The following is a 16,215-nucleotide window of genomic DNA, read 5'->3' as shown; positions in this document are numbered from 1 at the left end:
AACTACAACTACAACAAATGCAATCACAAAACAAAAGCAAGCAGAGTGTGAACGGAGGTGCAGTAGGCCATGCAAGGACAATTTGATGTCTTTCAATATTGAGTTTGAGCCTTGATTAGGGCTGAAAATCTGGTCTTCAAAATTTTGAAGTGAGATGGGATATTCCTCTCCACCCATTCCCAGTCTTGCCAACTGCTGCCCATCACTTTGCAGAAATTTGACCCATATCATTCACACAAACATACTGTACACAGCAAAGGATGTATTACTTGAATTTCCCCAGTCACAAATGTTTGCTGCATCAGTGCTGAGAAAATAAGGACAGCTGTATAACATATGTGCATCCTTAAGTAAAAACACCTGGATCCTACTCAAAAAGTGATAAGTAAATATACCAATATGACAACTTCTCTCTAAATGAGAAATATTATTCTGAATTTTCCTCATATTGTTTCTATCCAGCTTACTATGTGCAAATTACACTTTCTCCTCTGTATATGACAAAGACCACCACAACAAAGATTTTTTTCTGGATTGCTTATTTAATTAGCCTGATCTTGACTTTAAAATAGTGGGGATATCGATTTGTTCAAGCAGGGAGTTATACAAAAACACTGCCATTTGTATTTGTAAAATATAAATTAAACTTCACCTAAATTCATTCTACATTTCATAAAGTTTAACTCCTTCACATTTTCTTTTGGGCTTGTTTTCACTGAGAAGTATTTCTGCTTAAAATTAACTGATCCTGTTACATTACTCAGCAGCTGGAAAGTGCTGAAACAATAATGTATTTAGGGCCAATGGAATAATTCAGACTACTGTCACAACTTCTTTAGGATCCTCTCCCACCAGAGGTTGGGCATTATCATCATGGCTATTCTGACATTAAATATGGCAGCTATCTACAATGATGTTAGAAAACTTCCCAAAAAATTCATAGCACAAATGAATTAGAAGTTCCATATAGATGTTTTTTAAAAAAAGAAAGAAAAAACTATCTTAATTTTTTTAACCCTTTCCCAAGTACACTTCTCTAACAAATAGCTCAAAATGTTCTTCAGACGGTGAGTGGAGCCTGTGAGTACATGCCTTCTAGAAAGCCTGGATCATAAATTTTTCTAAACTGGTTCTAATTACTCACCTATTAATAGTTCTTTTTCTTTAAGAAACTTGGAAAACTAAGCTGGGCTTCAGCTGAAGTCCCCTAAGAATTTCCCACCATAAATTCAAAAATTGATCTCTGTAGCTGCTTACTGTTGTAGTCCAGTATTGCCATGAGCCACTGAAAAACAACACAGTGCCATGATTTATTAGCCTTTTCCAGATGAACAATCTACAGTGACTGAAGTCTAACCGAACTGTATACATGGCACTTGGGAAGAGAGACAGAACACATAAGATGTGGGATCAGTAACAAAATGTGCAGGTTTCAGGAACAGACAAGTGTGTAAATTAGGCTTGTTCGAGCAACCAGGTCTCCAACTGCTGGCATATTCCTGCTTATGGACACACAGAGAAAGCAGCCTTTCCCAGCTTGGTAACTTCCACACATTCTGAGCACTGTAGTCCAGCATCTATGGAGGGCAGCTGGTTAGAAAAGCTAACATGTGCACTGTGTATTACTCATCATATATAAACCTGACGATGAGGTGCAACTATTCATCTTGGATTAAGCCATGTTCTATAACATAGAGGAGTTAAGCCATGTTCTATAACATAGAGGAGAACCACTCACCTTTATCTGAAGATGGGGGGAAAAACACAAGAGTGGAGGAGGAGGCAGAGAAAGCAGTTGCAAAAAGGGAGGTGCTGGTGACCAACTAAAGCACCCTAGGAAGAATATAGAAACTGGTCAGGTAAGAGAAAAGCAGTGCCAGGGCACAGAGGCCAAGTGAGTATATTCCATAAGGTTTTAAACACATGGATGGAAAGGAACATGGCTCTAAGCCCTTGTCCTTTTTTGCCAGCATTTGAGACAACTCTAAATTTGCAAGCCTGTTTCCAGGAGAACATAGTGGAATAAATATAAGGCGTTCCTAAGTATCTTTGTTGTCTTGACCAATATATTACAAAACAGATCCTGTGTTATTTCCAGAATGTTGTAGTAGCTGTATGCTCTAGCACGTACTAGACAGAAACGCAAATGAAACAAGGGAAGAGGACTTTGCTAAATCAAGGCACAGAGACTGACATGCATGCTGGAACAAACGAAGCAAGGGGCACAGAAGTTCAACAGTTACAGAGAAGGAGGTTAGAGTCCTAATTATCCTGATGAGATTTAAGCTTAAACATATTGTGTCTTCTTTGGCAAACGAGTCCTAGTAATCTGACTCACAACAACCAAGGCTGGACAGAAGTGCAGTGCCAAGTAGAAATACCAAGCCAGTCCTTTAATCTGGGCCTGGAACCAGTCAGAATAGATGGCCAGTATCACTGTGAAAGTGGCAAGCACGTAAACTATCAGACCACATGTCACATGGTACATCTGGACTGTTGCCGTTGAAGAGATCCTCAACAGATGTGGAAAGTGTAGGCAAAGGCCACACAAGACCTGTCCACAAGTGGCCACAAGTGTCAAAAGACCCAGAATACTGTGCCAGGAAACAAAGTGCGGAAGCTCACTCCGATTCTTGCTGGAGATGATGAAGGCCAATCCCAGTGTTCCAGACACAAGCACCAAGGTCTGTGCAGTCCAATGGAGCTGCACTTTTGTTCTGTGGGAGCGCAAGCAGCAGAAGAAAGCACTGTCCGGTGACAAAATCAGGATGGCTTCAGTCAGGCACAGGCAGAACTGAGAACAAAAGAAGCCATTAGCAAGAGTTTGGTTTATAGAGCTTGGCTGTCAAATCAACCCAGGAACTACTTTCAAATAACTAGTAAAGCCAAAGCTTTGGGACCAGTTCATCTGTTACGCCAAATGAAGTGAAGGCCTGGCCTGTGCCACCTCTAGCAGCAGCTGTCTTAAAAAACAAAGAAACAAACAAACTTAAATCACTATCCTATTCCTTCCACTTCATGTAGAATTTTCAGAACACCTAACAGTCCTCGCAGTAGCCTAACTCAGCAGAATCCAACACTACAGAAATATGAACCCAGCGTTTGCTATTATTTCTTCCCCATGGCTCATCTTGGCTGGGCATGCACCCCACACAATTTAAAATCAGAGACAGGACTTAGGACATGATAACTTTTTAGAAAATGCATTAGTAGTGGTAAGCTTGAGGCCTGGATGCTTCCAATATGGGGCTATTATTGTGCAGTTAATTTCCGTCAGGAACTGCAATTATGAGTGGCCCAGACAATTGTAGTTTCTATTTGTAAACCTCTGGTGTTATGCTTTTGTCTATCTTCCTTACAACAGAATATCTATTCAGGAACACTGATATAAGTACAGTGGTGCCTCGCTTAACGATGTTAATTGGTTCCAAAAAAACATCGCTATGGGAAAACATCGCTAAGCGAAACACGTTTTCCCATAGAGATGTATTGAAAACCGGATAATCCTTTCCAATGGGAATGGATTGCCGTCCTTAAGCGAAAATTGCCATAGGAAACATTGCTAAGCGAAACAATGTATCCCCCATTGGAATGCATTGAAGCCTATTCAATGCATTTCAATGGTTTTGCGATGTCCGTTTTTGCAATTTTAAGTGTGTCTTAAAAGGTTCAAAACGGTTTTAAATGCATGGGATCGTTAGTGCACCTTCAAAAACGTGTGCAACTTAATTTGGTTTTGTTCTGACTCTTCGTTAATTTTTGGTGAATTTTTTCCCCCATTGAAAAGCATTGAACCCGATTTTGACAGCTGTCAAAATCAGGTTCAATGCTTTTCAATGGGGGAGAAAAAATTCACCAAAAATTAACGAAGAGTCAGAACAAAGCCAAATTAAGTTTGCACACGTTTTAGAAGGTGCACTACCGATCCCAAGCATTTAAAACAGGTTTCAAACATTTTAAGACACTTTAAAAATAGCGAAAACGGACCTGTCAAAAGCTATTTTTAAAGTGTCTTAAAATGTTTGAAACCTGTTTTAAATGTTTGGGATCGTTAGTGCACCTTCTAAAGCGTGTGCAAATTTAATTTGGCTTTGTTCTTAATTTTTGGTGAATTTTTTCTCCCCCATTGAAAAGCATTGAACCCGATTTTGACAGCTAAGCGAGGCACCACTGTACATAATCGCTCTTCACTGGTGAGGCTAAAAGCTCATTGCTTGGGAGCACCCATAGCATCACTGATTTATAGTTGCAATTAGAGATGTTTGACACTGAAAGATCAGCCAGGGGGGTTTGCACCTGGGTCCAGGAGGCTGCGAACGCCTCTCTGAGAGAGGGAGTGGTCCCTACCACCTTGAAAGAGGCGGTAATACGTCCACTCCTTAAAAAACCTAATCTGGACCCAAGGCTGGTGGTTAACTACTGACCAGTAGCAAACCTCCCTTATTTGGGCAAAGTGTTGGAGCGGGTTGTGGCCGGACAACTACGGCACTGCTGGATGAAACGGATTTTCTGGATCCATTTCAATCAGGTTTCAGGCCTGGTTTTGGTACAGAGACTGCCTTGGTCGCCCTGTATGATGACCTTTGCAGGGAGAGAGATGGGGAGTGTGACCCTGTTGATACTCCTGGACCTCTCAGCGGATTTCGACACCATCAACCATGGTTTCCTTCTGGATAGGCTGGCTGGGTTGGGAGTTGGGGGCACTGCTTTACGGTGGTTCTGCTCCTTCCTGGCTGACCGTGTCCAGAGGGTGGTGCTGGGGAACAGTTGCTCTGCCCCATGGCGTTTATGTCATGGGGTTCCTCAGGGCTCAATACTGTCCCCCATGCTGTTTAACATCTACATGAAACCGCTGGGAGAGGTCATCAGGAGGTTTGGGCTGAGAACTCAGCAATATGCTCACGATACTCAGCTCTACCTCTCGTTTTCCACCAATCCAGGTGAGGCAGTTTCTGTGCTGAACTCGTGTCTGGACCTGATAATGGACTGGATGAGGGTTAATAAATTGAAACTCAATCCAGACAAGACGGAAGTGCTGTTAATGGGTGCTTCACTGGACAGGCTGGAGGACCATTTCCCTGCTCTGAATGGGGTTACACTCCCCCTAAGGGACAGGGTCCGCAGCTTGGGGGTGCTCCTGGACCCCAGTCTAACACTGGAAGCCCAGGTGGACTCAGTGGCCAGAGGCGCCTTCCTTCAGCTTGCGGAAATTATACCAGCTACGGCCCTACCTGGACAAGCGGAGTCTCATGACAGTTACACATGCACTGGTAACATCTCGCATAGATTAATGCAATGCGCTCTACGTGGGGCTGCCTTTGAAGACAGTCCGGAGACTGCAGCTGGTCCAGAATTGAGCTGCGTGTCTGGTGAGTGCTGGGGCCGCTAGGGAACATATCAAGCCATTTTTTGTTTAAGTTACATTGGTTACCAGTTGCTGCCCGAGCCCAATTCAAAGTGCCTGTTTTGACATATAAAGCTCTGGGCCCTGGATACCTGAAGGACCGCCTCCTTCCATAGGAACCTACCCGGCAGTTAAGATCTAACCAGGAGACCCTTTTGAAAGAGCCATCCCTTAAGGAGATAAGAGGGCGGGCTTGTAGAGAAAGCGCCTTTTCGGCAGCTGCCCCCAGACTATGGAATGCCCTCCCGACTGAGATTCGTCTGGCGACGACGCTGATGACATTTCGGTGCCAGCTCAAAGCCTTCCTGTCCCAGAAGGCTTTTAACTGAAATAATATCAGCTGTGGTTCTGATGGCAATTTTTAGAATATATATTTTAATTGCATTTTAATTATTTTGCCCTTTTATTTTGCCTTTTTATTGTATTTTAAATGCTGTAAGCCAGCCAGAGACCTTCAGGTAATGTGGGCGGCATATAAGTTAAATAAATAAATAAATAAATAAATAAATAAATAAATAAATAAATAAATAAATAAATAAATAAATAAATAAATAAATAAATAAAATCATTTGTTTCTCTTATTGGGTGGCAGTTCTTTTAGATCAGAGGTTCTTAACCTTGGGTAACCCACGTGTTCTTGGACTGCAATTCCCAGAAGCCTTCACCACCAGCTATGCTGGCCAGGGCTTCTGGGATCTGCAGTCAAAGAACACCTGGGTTACCCAAGGTTAAGAACCACTGTTTTAGATTATGCTACAGTGGACATGAAACTTCTATTTTTGAAAAGAACTTCAATAGGGTGGATTGGATTTAAATCATGATGTAATTTTTTAACTGTTTTTTTTTTCAATTTTAATTTTTAGAAGTCAGTGTTTTTGTTTAAATTGTGATTTAAATTAATTTGATTTTAAGGAATCATTGATTTTATCCACACCAACTTCAAACAGAATGTGGAAATTATGGTTGTTATGAGTTTTTCGGGCTCTTTGGCCGTGTTCTGAAGGTTGTTCTTCTTGACATTTTGCCAGTCTATGTGGCCGGCATCTTCAGAGGACCTTCAGAACACGGCCAAAGAGCCCAAAAAACTCACAACAACCATCAGATCCTGGCCGCGAAAGCCTTCAAGAATACCCAGAATGTGGAAAGTTTTCAGGTGTTTTCCCCCCTTAAAAAAACTTCCAGTACTCCTCTAATGTAGTAGGTTTATAGAACCAAATGTTTGCCATTCTTAAAGAAAATCACACTAGGTGTGGCAGAGGAAAGCACATACCAGCCATTTTAATAGAAATTGTGGGTATTATCCAATGAATAAATACTTGGGATACTGGCAGAGTGAATCACAAATCTGTTTAGCAATGTTTGCTGTGTTTCTGGAGACTGTTTTAGATTTTAGTGGAAATCTTCTGAGGCACTGCAAACAAAGGACTGACTGTAACAGAACTACAGTAAGTGAGGGGAAGTATGTTTTGTTGGCTACAACGGGAAGACAAAAGCACTTCCATCAATAAAAGACAAATGTCTATATACAGCATTAGTCTGTATCATTTTCTAAGAGCAAAGCCTAGTAAAAAACCAGACATTTGTGCGACATTGTACAGAAAATAACTTACTGCTATTGACATGAACACAGGGTGCCAGGAAAATAAACCTGGAAGTAAGAGATAGAGAGAGATAAATGGAACATGATTCAGTTTTTGCTAAGCAATCTAAAAATAAACATGACTTCAATAGCTAACTTGAAAAAGACCATAACAAAAGAAGTCTGATCTATGACAAAACATTGGTAGCAATCAGGGGCAAGTTCTCTGTGAGCACGGAGGAACTTTCCTATCAGCAGCTATGGAATAGGAAAGAACATCCCATACTTACTTTCACAAGAGACAGTGGGACTACAAAGCACATGCAGGACTCCAGGTAACTATCCAATGATGGAATGAAACAAGAAGAGATGCAACGAAAAATGCCGTGGTTTAAACATGACTGGCAAAGAGCTTAATTTCTATGGCAACACCTTTCTCCATGCAAGAGCGTATATTTACAATCTAATTACCTCAGGGTTGTTGCTGATTTGTTCCAATTATAACATTTAAGATGTGGTGGGATTTGATATTTTGACAAGAGCAGACATGGCAGGCTGAAGCATGACATATTAAGGAATCCGGGAGGATTTGGGCAGGAACACTAAACAACCATTTCTATCTTCCTAAATGCAGATCCCAGTTCCATACCTGGACTGCCTTCACTTTCTGGGAACTCTTTAGCAAATTAATTTTCATTATTCTTCCTCTCTGATTTCAACTTGGATAAGAACTAGCCTCTTTCTTTTCTTTTTAAAGGCTGGAAACTGGCATATTTAAACTGTTGAAAATTCAAGTGAATTGCAGCAGAATTTCAGGCTACAAGCAGTCTGAAACTGAACTGGGTATGATGGGGAACTATATGTATACCTTTATACTCCTTATTTCCTACATAAATGGTTGAGATGCAGCCTCTTGCTTTGAACAAGCACAGAAAGCACAGGACCCATACTGATAATGAAATGTGATAGTCTCAGCCAGAACATGTGTCCGCGGAATCCCAAAAGACTAGTGGGTCCTACAACAAAATGTTGCCACGTTTTTGCTTCTGTTCAGGATTCTGGCCACAACCACTCAGAATATGCAATCGGCAGTGAACTTTGGTTTGTGGAGAGGATCCCCCTAAGCCCAATTATACCATCCTCTTGAGGATGGCATTACTGTATTCTGGTTACACGAGGAGACTACTCATGTATATAATTCTCTAAAATCCTGTGACATCGTCTTCTATGGCAGGACAAGGTTTCCCAAACAGTCAGGTCTGCATGGAGGTCGACTACCAGTACATGGACTCCCTTCCTTCTCTTGCATTCCTCATACACATCTGCTATGATAGGAACAAGGGACCTGTGACGTTCCAGGAGTTTTTGGACTATAGTTCCCACCAGGCCTTGCCATGCTGGCTACTAGCAAGATAAGGTAGGAGTAGCAATCCATCAATATCCACAGGGCCAAATGCTTCCCAGTCTTGTTATAATAAAGCCATATTAACATGAATCAGCTTTAGAACAACTGTAGTAGTAGAACAAGGAAAGTGCTATAATTCAAAAGCTTGCGGAGAGGAAAGGAATTATTAAGAATTAATTTAGTGAGAAAACAGAATTTTATCTAACTAATCGATTTTTAGTCAAGATTCTATGCAGATCTTAGCTAGTCCTTTCTCTTTCTGAGCTGGTGAACACACAGGAAAAGTTGCATTTAAAGAGGTACCACTACAGAGACCCTAATCCTGCACAAATTGATAGTGGCTGCCCGTTATGTACAACAAAACACACTGAATACAATATAAACTCACGGAAGCAATTTTAAGCCCAGTTAATATTTGGGTGGGGCAGAGTAATCATGTGCTTTAATTCACTAAAAGCTCCCTCATTTAAAAGTAAATAAATGTGGCCAAATCATGCCCAGTTATTAGAAGCACAAAGAAGCTTTCATACTGAAAGCAGTTCTAAGCAGTGTAATACAGAGGCTGATGGACTGAGACTGTCAGATTAGGATTTCAAAAATAGAACACCACAGAGATCTAGAGTCTGCCTCCTGAAGTTCACTGAAGCTGTTGGATTCTGAAATAAGAAACATCCATTATCTACTGTAAAGTTGTCATCTCCTAAAATAAGACTTGTGGCAGTTGTAACAGAGAGAAAACCCATCTCAGACTAAACAACCTCACAACAGACAAACAAATGACACCTAGGCTGGTAATGCATTACATGAGGCAAATATAGCTTCTAATGTTAGAACTGCAGATCTGGAAGGGACCCTATAGATCAGAGGTCATCAACCCCCGGTTCGCGGCCCATTGCCGGTCCGTGACTTGAGCCCAACTGGGCCGCGAAGAGAGACCTCCCGCCCCCACGCACTCCCCTCCCCACAGCTGGTTTGTGCACACGCGCGTCAGCAGCGTGAGCGCTCCCTCACCCCTTCATACAAGCCCCCGCGTGCGCAAAGCAGCTGTGGGGAGTGGAGTGCGTGCGGGGGGGAGCAGAAGGTCTGCCTTTGCGGCCCGGCAGCAGCGATGGGGCTGGGGGAGAGCCGGAAGGCAGGGCAAGGCCCGGGTGTTCCAGCGGCCCTCCTCCCGGCAGCGGCAGCAACGAAAAGGGTGAGGGGGTGGCTGGGGGAGAGCCAGATAAAATTAAAATTAAAAAGACTCCCAGGCTGCCGCTGCCGCCACGGGTGTGCAGGTGCTCCTGCGCATCCGCAAAGTGGTGAAGGAATGCGCGTGCCCTCCCCAACCACCGTGCGCATGCATCGGAGAGGGCAAGCACGAAGGGCCGCCCCACCTCCATCAGGGACTCTCCCGGTCCGGACTAGTAAAAAGGTTGGGGAACTCTGGTATAGATAATCAAGTCTAGCCCTGTCAAGCATGCACAGTGGGGAACTGAACTCTCTACCTCTGATACCAAAACCACGGAGCTACAGTGGACCCTCAAATTAAAGACTGCTCGACTTACAGACTTTTCGAGTTACAGACTTCTCTGGCCACAAAATTTAGGTTCGACTTGCAGCCAGAGAATCGACCTACAGACCAGAAAAAAACCAAAATGGAACAAAAACGGAACAAAAACGGCCGGTTATAGGATTAATCGGTTTTCAATGCATTGTAGGTCAATGGAGACTCGACCTACAGACTTTTGACCTGCAGCCACCGTTCCAATATGGATTAATTCTGTAAGTAGAGGGTCCACTGTATCAGTTCACTGCTGACACTATGTAAAAGTATTTGGGAACAGGTTTGACTAGCATCACCATAGTATGCATGTGTGCCATGCAGCACAGAAAGCAAAACCCTGTCATTGAAACAAATGGTACTAAACAGAACTAAAGTCCCTGCAAAATTAGACTGTGTATTGTATTCTAATTGCACGAAACTAGAACACACTTTTCTGACTAGCCCATAATTTTAAAAAGCTAGAATTTTTCCTTTTTGAAAACCACTCTCTCCAAAATATTTTTCTATTAAAGAAATTGTACAAGAAACCACTGTTGATATGTGCATTGAGGTTGCTCTCAGCTTACATGGATCTTAATAGAGTTTTCAATATATGTGTTCAACAAGTAGTTTTACTATCACTACAGTACTCCACACTGAGCTTCCATAAGCAGGAATTTCAGTCTCCCAAGTCCTAATCTAACATACTATCCACTATATTGCACTGGCTCTTATGGAAAATCATGCATAGATTGTTATATGGAATACAGTAGTTGTATTTCCAACATGTCTAATACATGCAGAAACCACAATCACCTTCAGCTTGTCAGCACAAGTACACAACATGCAATGAAAGACAGACATATCTGCCACATGTATAAATCAATTCATGCTTTACCTAAACAGAAATGCTTTTCACATAGGAAGATAATCAGATCTGAAGTAACTCCAAGAAGCAGGTAAGTAGTCTTTGACAGGTACTGTACTGTATATATGTTCTCCATATACAGTGGTGCCTCGCACAACGATTGCTTCATACAACGATGAATTCACACAGCGATGGGTTTCTTTGAGGAATTTCCCCCATCGTTTAACGATGTTCTCTATGGGGGAATTTCACTTAACGCTGTCCCTTTTTCGCTCCTGTAAAAGTGTCTTAAACTGTTAGAAACCTGTTTTAAATGCTTGCAATCATTAGCCCACCTCCTGAACCCTATGCAAACTTAATTTGGTGTTGTTCTGAGTCGTTGTTAATTTTTGGTGATTTTTTAAATTATCCATTGAAAGCCTTTGAATGGTCCGTTCAAAGGCTTTCAATGGAGAATTTTAAAAATCACCAAAAATTAACGACGACTCAGAACAACACCAAATTAAGTCTGCATAGGTTTCAGGAGGTGGGCTAATGATTGCAAGCATTAATCTGTTCCAATTGGAACGGATTAACCGGTTTTCAATGCATTCCTATGGGAAATGGTGTTTCACTTAACTATGTTTTCACATAACGATTTTTTTATGGAACCAATTAACATCGTTAAGCGAGGCACCACTGTACAGTATTTGCCAAGTAGAGGTAGGAAATGCTCTTTAATCCATCAACTTCAAAGTTGTATCATTCCAAATTATAGGTTTGTTCTGAAGTTACTAAACAAAATTAAAGTTTGGTTCAGAGGATTGTTTCCAGGTCACTATTTTAGCATGGATCAAATAATCCATTCTTCGAAAAGAATTTGTGACTGGAACTCTGGGTCCCTGCATAAGTGCAAACCAAAGAAAAACTAAGGCATTTTGTTATGCTATGTTGTGCACTTTGTGTAATGCTGTCTGGGGCTTCCCCTTCTCCTTTTGGCGGTGCAGTTCCATTCTATCACCTGTCTTGGGCAGTAAATTCACTGTTGCACCATCATGCCACACATTCCTTCCCCTAAAGGAACCTCTGGCATGATGGACCTTGTATGGACAGCTGAAAAAGTCTGGACAAGGCATATAACATTCATTTAAAGATGACTGTAGCTCACTCTAGATTACAGTCAGGTAAGCCCATTATCAGGATCACTTAATGGCGTTCTGTGTCTGGTCGTGCTGGCCACATGACCACAGAAACTGTCTTTGGACAAACTCTGGCTCTACGGCTTGGAAACGGGGATGAGCACCGCACCCTAGAGTTGGAGAACCTTTACCTAAGACCATTATCAAGATCACTTAGCACAGAGTAATTATCCTGTGGTTTCTTTAGCCACTGTGTTCATACAACTTGCATTCTGTTAATATTAACTACCCATCAAACTTAAGGGTTTAGAACTCCTACCACTCAGATGAGGACCTGCATTCCAAATAATTATTTATTTTCCTGAAGATTCACTTTAGACATGTGTCCATACACAGTATATTTTAAGAATGGTGATTTTCCATGTGCATTATTATATATTATGTTTAGCTGACTGCATCTTTCTCACCTTCAGAAGCATTTAAGTCCTGAAAGGTAGCTTAGAAATCCACTTAAAAGTAAATAATCCATCCTTTTAACACTTCAGACTCCTCAGTTGAGATAACAAAGTGCTTAGAGGCATCCAAGATAATTACTAAGTGCTACAAGCATTTGAATGTGCCATACTGTATTTACAACTAGAAGAGTCGAAGTGATGAAAGATGGGAGTACTTATTAAAAACTGTTTTTCTCTCTCTCCCAGAGGAAACATACTGTACATACCTCGCCTCTGGAACAACCTACCTCCTGAGATTCGTGTGGCCCCCTTGCTGGGTACCTTTAAAAATCAACTTAAAACATGGATGTTTCGGCAGGCCTTCCCTCCAGTCAATCCCTGATGCCCTCTTTCTCCCTGCTATTTGTCTATTTTATTATGTTTATGTAAAACTGTTTTATTTTATGTTGTTAGCCGCCTAGAGTGGTCTTAACCAACCAGATAGGCGGGATATAAATAAAATAAATATAAATAAAATATATATAAAAAGATACCTAGATAATTGGGTTCAATCTTTCTAAATCTCCACATGGATATATCTTCCATTCTTCAACAAGTCTTCTCATTTTATCACATCACTTTTGTTTGTATTCTACAAGAGTATCCATATCCTATGCAGAATGTTCACTTTAAAAAACACCCCAGTGGAAGAATTGCCACATTTCATGTCCAGGCTACTACTCCATCCCTACCCGCCTGCCTCCTTATCAGGATCAACCCCTTATGTTGTGTGTATATGTGAATACTTGCTTGTCTGCCTGCATCTGCACACAGCTTGCTCGCTCTCTCTCTCTCTCTCTCTCTCTCTCTCTCTCTCTCTCTCTCTCTCTGTGTGTGTGTGTGTGTGTGTGTGTGTGTGTGTGTGTGTGTGTGTGTGTGTGTGTGTGTGTGTGTGTGTGTGTGTGTGTGTGTGTGTGTGTGTGTGTGTGTGTGTGTGTGTGTGTGTGTGTGTGTGTGTGTGTGTGTGTCTCTCTCTCTCTCTCTCTCTCTCTCTCTCTCTCTCTCTCTCTCTCTCTCTCTCTTCATCTGGGCAGCAGCAGCCGCCACCACCGAAACAGGCTTTAATTCCCTTATGCTCCAAAACTGGCACCTCCCTGGGGTGGAGGTGGGGGGTCATTCATAGGCTTGTTTGAAATGCCTTCTATTCTTAACAGCCATTTAGATCCTCCAACCTCTTTTTGTAAAAGTGTAAAAGATGAAAAGAGAATCTGAACAAGAATGATGAGAAATGAGCTACAGAAAACCAGAAGGATTTGTGCTAGGACCTCCTGCTTCTCTCACACACCAAGACCAAGTGACAGCACACTATTAAAATTGTCCCAGGCCTCTCCCTGACTCAAAGAAGGGCCCAAAAGCTTTCCCCCATCTCACTCTATATATAGTAATTTTCTGCTCTCTAGTGCGTGGGCTCTTTGTCTTATTGCCTGCCGGTCTACTGATGCAGTGGGTCGTGTACTACCAGCACTTACCTAAGGAAATAATTGTCTGCCTCCAAATCCAGGCTAAAAGGCCAGTTATCGGTCAATCAGCCAATCCATCAGACTCGGCCCTGTTTACTATGCCAGACCTATTCCGAGGCTTCCCGCTTCCCCCCCCCTCCCCGACACCTCTCTTGCTTGCATTCTGGGTCCCATTAACTATTACGAAGAGCGACGGAAGGTGGCGGCGGCGGCTGTCCCAGCCTAATTAATATGCACAGTATATCAGGATGGCCGTGAGAAACTGAGGGGTTGCCCTGAGCTCTGGGAGGGCACCAGGCATCCTTAAAACATGGCCTGCTTTGCAATCTGCCCCCGGACCCTAGAAGGGGCGCCCCCGGGCCAAGAGGCGGAGGCCTAGGGGACCTCCCTTCCGTCCTCGGCCACGCCGTGCCTCGTCCCTCCCGTCGGTTCCCGCTTGGCGAGACCAAGGGACGTGCCACTCACTGGTGCCAGGCCTGGAAAGCAGCAACAGGAGACCCGTCGTGCCAGCAGCCGCCAGGTGCGCCAGCACGACGCAGCCGCGCCGAAGCCAGCGAAGCCCGCGGCACCCCGAGGCCTCGGCCATGGCAGGCACGCTGGCCGTACCTCCCCCTCCCTCCTTCCCTCCTCAGGCGGTTGTTACGGGAAGGGCGAGGCCTGGGTGGCGCCCGCCGCCCGGCCGAGACGCGCACACGCGCACCTGCCGGGGAGGGGCCGGAGCCCGGGCAAAAGGGGGGTGGGACCGGCTGCTCGGCCGCGCCTCGGGCGGTCTCCCCGCGGTCGAGAGCCGCCGCCGCCGCCCCTGCCTCTGCCCCCTCGCCACCGAAAGCATTCGGGTTTGGGGCCGGCCCCTCCGTAGTCCGCCCTCAAGGACGTGGAGATACTGTACGTTGCTAAGAATGGAGTGACTCTGACCATGCGGAGAGCGCCTTCACCCAGATAACTCCCTACCTCTACGAATACTATGGCTTTTGGAGACGAGGCCGTGGTGGGCTTGAGATCTGGCTCCTCTGGTCTCAGGCTAGAAATCTAAGCGGCCTTTCCAAGATGGGGAGAAAAAGAAGCTCTGGCTCAGCTCGGCTCCAAACATGCCGCCTACGGAGGCTGGCTCTGTCTTCTCCCCCACCCCTCTTGCATATTTGACGTCGGCTGCAGTGTGAAAGGTGCACACTGACTTGAGAATCCCCCTTTACTCAGTGAAAGCAATGCGTGCATTCAACTCAAGAGACGAAGATCAGGCTCTTAAGAACGCGTGTAAAACCGAAGACGGTTCACGCGTGCGAACATCTATGTGAGCGGGCACGTGGAATGCAACTGAAGGGGCCCCGCCTTCCCATGATCGGCGTTTGCAGGAGAGCTTTTTGCACTTAAAACCGGAGAAGTACTGTACTGTATTGGCTTGGTTAAATCGGGTGGGGCTCCCCAAGGAAGTGTGGTATTAGGGTGGCAGTTGCCAAACGGAGCAATCTTGCTGCAGGCAGCGGTTATCTCCAGGCGGGTCACGATTATTCTCACTTCGAATATATAGAAAGAAATTGAAGCAGACTCGCCTGAGGCCATCTCGGAAGGGCCGGTTCACGCCGTTCATTAACAGCATCACAGATACTGTACCACAAACGGGAGCAGCACGGTTCTTTCTGAACAGCGCAAGCTGGTGCAAATGGCTGGATTTCACTAAAGAAACGTGCAGATTCCTTGACAGCCACACTTCAGAGTTTTTGCTAGGAAACTCAAAAACAATGGAAGGCAAGAACCTGTCATCTTAACCAAATCTTGACAAGATCACACATGTCTGGCATTACTTTTCACTTACCAGTCCTAAAGCCTGGGGAATTTACTGTTTCAAACCCCAGCCCTGACTTTTCCACATTCTGATCTGACCAGTCCTGGCCCCCATTCATTCTGCCCCTGTATCAGAAAACTCTTGTGCTGTGGCTTAAAGTAATTAATAGTTATGCCATGGCTGCTTCAAAGAACAATGGGACATTCCAGCACTCATTGCTCCTTTCTCACCACTGGAAAGCCCTCCTAGTATATTCAGATTGCTTCAGGTCGAGCACCCCATTAGGCGTCATCAGGTGCTTGAGCAGGCTGATAAACAACTCCAGTTGCTAAACTCGAGGGAGAAATGCCTCCAGTGCTTCAGTTCAAGCTACACTGCCTTAGGCCAGCCTGACCAAACCAGGCAGCCTCCAGATGGAAGTCTTGTCATTCCCAGCTGACATGGCCAAGGGCTGTTTTGGCTGAAAATGGCAATTGTTGCAATCCAGCACATCCAGAGCGCCCCCCCCCCAACGGGTCAGGAAAGGCAGCCTTGGAATCGTCCCTTTAATGGCTTCTCTCAGCCTTCCAGCTTCTACGCTGA

General features: G+C 44.1%; 1 protein-coding gene across 4 annotated transcripts; it reads right to left on the bottom strand.

Moving 5' to 3' along the window:
• Positions 1-522: 522 nt before the first annotated feature.
• CYB561D1 (cytochrome b561 family member D1) lies at positions 523-15,133 on the bottom strand. Of its 4 annotated transcripts, none has more exons than XM_072997474.2 (3): positions 14,316-15,133; positions 7,015-7,052; positions 523-2,794 (listed from the first exon to the last, which is right to left on the bottom strand). In XM_072997474.2, exons 1-3 carry the CDS (start codon positions 14,434-14,436, stop codon positions 2,288-2,290), a joined length of 666 nt encoding a protein of 221 aa, XP_072853575.2. In that variant the 5' UTR covers positions 14,437-15,133; the 3' UTR covers positions 523-2,287. The 4 variants fall into 4 exon arrangements, with proteins under 4 accessions (XP_072853575.2, XP_020660925.2, XP_020660924.2 ...); XM_020805266.3 differs by having other exon boundaries at positions 14,802-15,130; XM_020805265.3 differs by lacking the exon at positions 14,316-15,133 and adding an exon at positions 13,860-14,179.
• Positions 15,134-16,215: the final 1,082 nt, after the last annotated feature.

This window comes from Pogona vitticeps, chromosome 4 (assembly GCF_051106095.1).
Source record: "Pogona vitticeps strain Pit_001003342236 chromosome 4, PviZW2.1, whole genome shotgun sequence".
Classification (NCBI taxonomy): Eukaryota; Metazoa; Chordata; class Lepidosauria; order Squamata; family Agamidae; genus Pogona; species Pogona vitticeps.
The sequence above is the reverse complement of the archived record's forward strand: the minus strand, read 5'-3'. Positions and strand labels throughout refer to the sequence as shown.

Bases quoted from the DNA above. Each gene is read 5' to 3' on its own strand.
- CYB561D1 (XM_072997473.2), bottom strand. From the start codon at position 10,947: ATGAAGCAATCGTTGTGCGAGGCACCACTGTATATGGAGAACATATAT. The intron at 7,053-10,808 runs GTAAAGCATGAA...TCTTACTTCCAG, and splicing joins TGAAAAGCATTTCTGTTTAG to GTTTATTTTCCTGGCACCCT. The intron at 2,795-7,014 runs GTAAGTTATTTT...TTTTGTTCTCAG, and splicing joins CTGTGTTCATGTCAATAGCA to TTCTGCCTGTGCCTGACTGA.